At 43.2% G+C, this 4,883-nt stretch overlaps 1 protein-coding gene across 1 annotated transcript; it reads left to right on the forward strand.

Moving 5' to 3' along the window:
- Positions 1–2,800: 2,800 nt before the first annotated feature.
- Positions 2,801–4,474, forward strand: LOC311238902 (E3 ubiquitin/ISG15 ligase TRIM25-like; the record flags this gene model as incomplete). Its single annotated transcript, XM_084327097.1, has 1 exon — positions 2,801–4,474. The coding sequence occupies one exon, from the start codon at positions 2,801–2,803 to the stop codon at positions 4,472–4,474; it is 1,674 nt and encodes a 557-aa protein (XP_084183223.1).
- Between the last annotated feature and the right edge of the window lie 409 nt (positions 4,475–4,883).

The following is a 4,883-nucleotide window of genomic DNA, read 5'->3' on the forward strand; positions in this document are numbered from 1 at the left end:
TTAGATTACTATTTACTGAAAAAAGTAATCAGATTAGAGTAACTAGTTACTTAGTAACTAGTTACTGGCATCACTGTTGTCTAGAGTCTAGAGAGTAATTTCCCGGTTCTAAGTCACTTCACGCCAGAACGCTCAACCTAAGAGGTAACGATATTGATTAACATGTAGCACTTTGTGGATTCATATGTTGTAAATATTCAGATAAGAATTCTATGTTAGTAATTGAGTAATGTTGACTCAGTATTGTTGTTACAAATGTTTTGGGTAAATTTTATGCACAATTGGATGTTTTGGGTGAAATTTGCCATCAAATACAGTTAGTCATTCATGGTTCTTTGTCGACAGATTTGACTCAGGACTGGAAACAAATGTAATGCCGTCTTTTGTGGTGCTTTTGCCATTCATTGTGTGCACTGCAGGTATGTGTATTCTAAAATGTTTCTTTCATGTTTATGTATTCACTTTATTTATTCACTTTTGCCATTCAATGGGCCTCATGCATGAAGCGATATAAGAACAGATTTCGTTCTTAACTAGCATTTCCTCTTACTTTGTTCTTACCTGGGATTCAGCAAAGTTTTCTTATTGTTGCTTTTTTCTCAGGCAAGAACAAATTATAAGAGTGGTCGAGAGCACTCTTACCGAAATAAGAAATTCTTACCCGCAAAAAATTTAATAAAAAAAAAGCTTACCATTGGTTAATTGCCCCCAAATACGACTTTAAAAATACAGAACTTTTCAATAATAATTATTATTATTATTATAACTTATTGCATGCGTTCTGTCTGAAATGGATTATATCAGTTATATTGATTGAAGATTTTACTAACAGATTGCAGAATGGGTACAATACAGTACGGCTCAATACACACAATTGTTAAGGGGAGGCAGACCAGAGAAAGACTTTCGTCTTGTTTACATCAGGGTCCCCCATTTTCAATTCATAATGACATTTATGACATACACAACATACAGATATACAGATATATATCATGACATTTATGGCATGACATACAGATATGCAGTACTGTATACGTAGCATAGAACGCATATTTAGAGATCGTCTATATCAGTGGTTCCCAAACTTCTGTTTTATGCGGACCACTAGATTGTTATCAAGAACATTTGCGGACCACCTCGTATGCAAACAGTAAAACATAAATAAATAAACAACTGACTTAAACCCAGTAATACACAAGACCCTTTTCTTGGACCAAGTAGGTTTCGTCGATAATCCAATGTACAGTTACATCCCCACCACGCCTACCCATCATCCCCCACCCCACCCACCCAACCACCTCCAATGTACATTCCCCCACCCCACCATTCAAAACCGCTCTTAAAGAGCACCTACGGAAGGCTGCAATTCGAAACTGGCCACCGTAAATGTCCAACCCCCCCACCCCCTCCTAATAGACAGTCTCCTCCCCACCGCATGTATATATTCTCTCCCCACCGTATGTATATTTCTCTCCCACCCACCCACCCCCTCCTAATGTACAGTCCCCTCCCCATTATATATACTCTGTCAGGATCTATGGGTAACAGTCAGTGATGCCACAGGTTTAAATCCAGTAAAGAAATCCAGCTTTTGCTGTTTGGCTGGTGGACCTCCGAGTCCTCCTGTACCTAGTCGAAGCGTCGGCTAGTGTTGTGATTCCAGATGCTTTCAATGCAATTGGATGTGTTGTTTTTAGCGGTAGACAGTATTTTGTTTCCTCCGCATATGAATGTTTTTTTCACCCGGCTTAGCTGACACAAACGTGAAGTAGTGACTGAGGCTACGTTTAGACGAGCGTTTTGGGATGGAAGTCTGAACAGAAACCGCAAAAGTCGTCTTGCGGTTTCACTTTTAATTTTGCGTTTAGACGAGCGTTTTGGGGTGGAATTCTCCGTGCAAACGAGGCTGTAACGACGGAGCCCCGCTGTCACACGATTGGCGCATATGTCACATGACGTGCCTCTGATTCGCAGACTGTGGATGGGGAATGTGATTGGACCAAAGCAGAGTCACTCACAGACAGAGGGTCCAGTCACGCCGCGGGACACATTCTTGTGTATTTAACCCTTTCACTGCCACACAACGTCACTCCCAAATAAGAAAAACAGCTCAAAACAGCTCGAAAACGAAAGAAAATACTGCATTCTGCCTGCATTATGAGATAGTAACGAAATAGTAACGCACAGCCACTTGGACAAGTAACTGCAATCAGATTACTGGCTTGTAAAGATTAACGCGTTAGATTACTATTTTCGGGAAAAAGTAATCAGATTACAGTAACACGTTACTTAGTAACGCGTTACTGGCATCACTGGTAACAGTACTGTATATTTGCATATCGTATATGTCACAAATGTAACAGTACTAAATACCTGTATGTCATGTATGTCCCTATGTCATAATAAATGTCATGATGTCATGTATGTTGTGTATGTCATAAATGTCACTATGAAATGAAAATGGGGGACCCTGATGTAAACAAGACAAACGTCTTTCTCTGGTCTGCATCCCCTTAACAATTGTGTGTATTGAGCCGTACTGTATTGTACCCATTCTGCAATCTGTTAAATAAAGTTTTCATTCATTCATCATTCATCATTCTATCTATGAATCACAGTAAAATAGACACTGCCTCTTTAAAGCGACTCCTCCCCTGGGCAGCTATAACCAGGAAGCACCTCCCACCCCGTGACGCGTTCAGAGTTCACTCTACATTGGAAGCACCTCCCACGCAATACCCGATACGTGTTCAGAGTTCACTCTTCCTGAGAAAACAAAACGTTGTCTTTGTAGAATAAAATGGCGCAGCAAGGAGTTGATCTGTACCGGGACCAGTTCTGCTGTTCTCTCTGTCTGGATGTACTGAAGGATCCGGTAACTATTCCCTGTGGACACAGCTACTGTATGGGCTGTATTACAGACTGCTGGGATCACGGTGATCAGAAGGGGATCTACACATGTCCCCAGTGCAGGGAGACTTTTACTCCGAGGCCTGTTCTGAAGAAAAGCAACATGCTGGCTGAAGTGATAGAACAACTAATGAAGACAGGACTCCAAGCTGCTCCTCCTGATCACTGTTATGCTGGACCTGGAGACGTGGCCTGTGATGTCTGCACTGGGAGAAAGCAGAAAGCCCTCAAGTCCTGCCTGGTATGTCTGGCTTCTTACTGTGAAACTCACCTCCAGCCTCACTATCAATCTGATACCTTTAAGAAACACAAGCTGGTCAAAGCCTCCACACGGCTTCAGGAGAACACCTGCTCTCGTCATGACAGGATTCTGGATGTTTTCTGTCGTACTGATCAGCAGTGCATCTGTTCTTTGTGTTCCATGGATGAACATAAAGGCCATGATACAGTCTCAGCTGCAGCAGAAAGGACGGAGAGACAGAAAGAGCTTGGCATGAGTCAGCAGAAAGTCCACCAGAGAGTCTGGGAGAGAGAGAAGCGACTCAAAGAGGCCCAACAGGCTGTTGATTCTCTCAATCGCTCTGCTGATAAAGCAGTGGAGGACGGTGAGAGAATCTTTACTGAGCTGATACGCTCCTTGGAGACGAGGCGCTCTGAGCTGAAGAAGGTCATCAGAGCCCAACAGAGGACCACAGTGACTCAGGCTGAAGAACTGCAGAAGAGACTGGAGCAGGAGATAGCGGACCTGAGGAGGAGAGACACTGAGCTGGAGCAGCTCTCACACACAGAGGACCACATCCACTTTCTACAGAGTTACCCCCCCCTCTCCAGTCCCAGTGAGTCTACAGACTCACCCAGCATCAGTGTCCGTCCTCTCCTGTACTTTGCAGATGTGACTGAGGTCGTGTCTAAGCTGAGAGACAAACTAGAGGACGTTTTGAAAGAGCAGTGGCCCAGAATCTCAACAACAGTGAATGCTGTTTATGTTTTAATTCCACCAGAGCACAAGACCAGAGCTGACTTCTTACAATATTCCTCTCAGATCACACTGGACCCAAACACAACAAACACACACCTGTCTTTGTCTGAGAGGAACAGAAAAGCAACATATGTGTATGAAAATAACTTATATCCTAAACACCCAGAAAGATTCATTGCATGGCCTCAGGTTCTGGGTAGAGAAGGTCTGACTGGACGCTGTTACTGGGAGGTGGAGTGGAGTGAAGGGGTTTCTGTAGCAGCCTCCTACAAAGACATTAGTAGAACAGGCACTGGGGAGGACTGTGGATTTGGATACAATTCTAAATCCTGGGCTTTAGAGTCTCAGTACACACAAAGTGATTACCTCTTCAGGCACAATTACAACTACATAACAGTACCGGGCCCCCGGTCCTCCAGAATAGGAGTGTACCTGGATCACAGGGCAGGTACTCTGTCCTTCTACAGCGTCTCTGACACCATGACCCTCCTGCACAGAGTCAACACCACATTCACTCAGCCTCTCTATCCTGGACTTTTGCTTTATTCATGCTCTGCGAAGGCTGAGTTCTGTGAGCTGAAGTAGAGATCAGTGACATTCACAGCTCCTCTACCCAGGGTTTGGGGTTTAAATTGATCTTGGAGATTCTGAGTTGTGAAAGATGAGATCATTAGGAGTTACATTCACTCAGTCACTCTATCATTGTCCTGAGGGACACAGTTTATGGATATTTGCATATTCACATATTTGATTCCCATCTTCAATACCTCTGTTCCTTTTGCATGTGGGGAAGTCAAACTCTTTATTTTCATACTCTGGGTAGGTTGGACCACAATATGCAACCATTGTATTTGTATTTGATCACCTTTGGTTATTTTGGTCATTACTGTGGGATTTGGGTCTGTCTCTCCTCTGATGAAGGCCCTATGCAGCCGAAACATGTCTGTTTATTTTAAATTCTCTAAATAACGTGAGCCATAAAATAAAGGCATTT

The sequence above is a fragment of the Notolepis coatsorum genome, assembly GCF_963971535.1.
Source record: "Notolepis coatsorum genome assembly, chromosome: 13".
Classification (NCBI taxonomy): Eukaryota; Metazoa; Chordata; class Actinopteri; order Aulopiformes; family Paralepididae; genus Notolepis; species Notolepis coatsorum.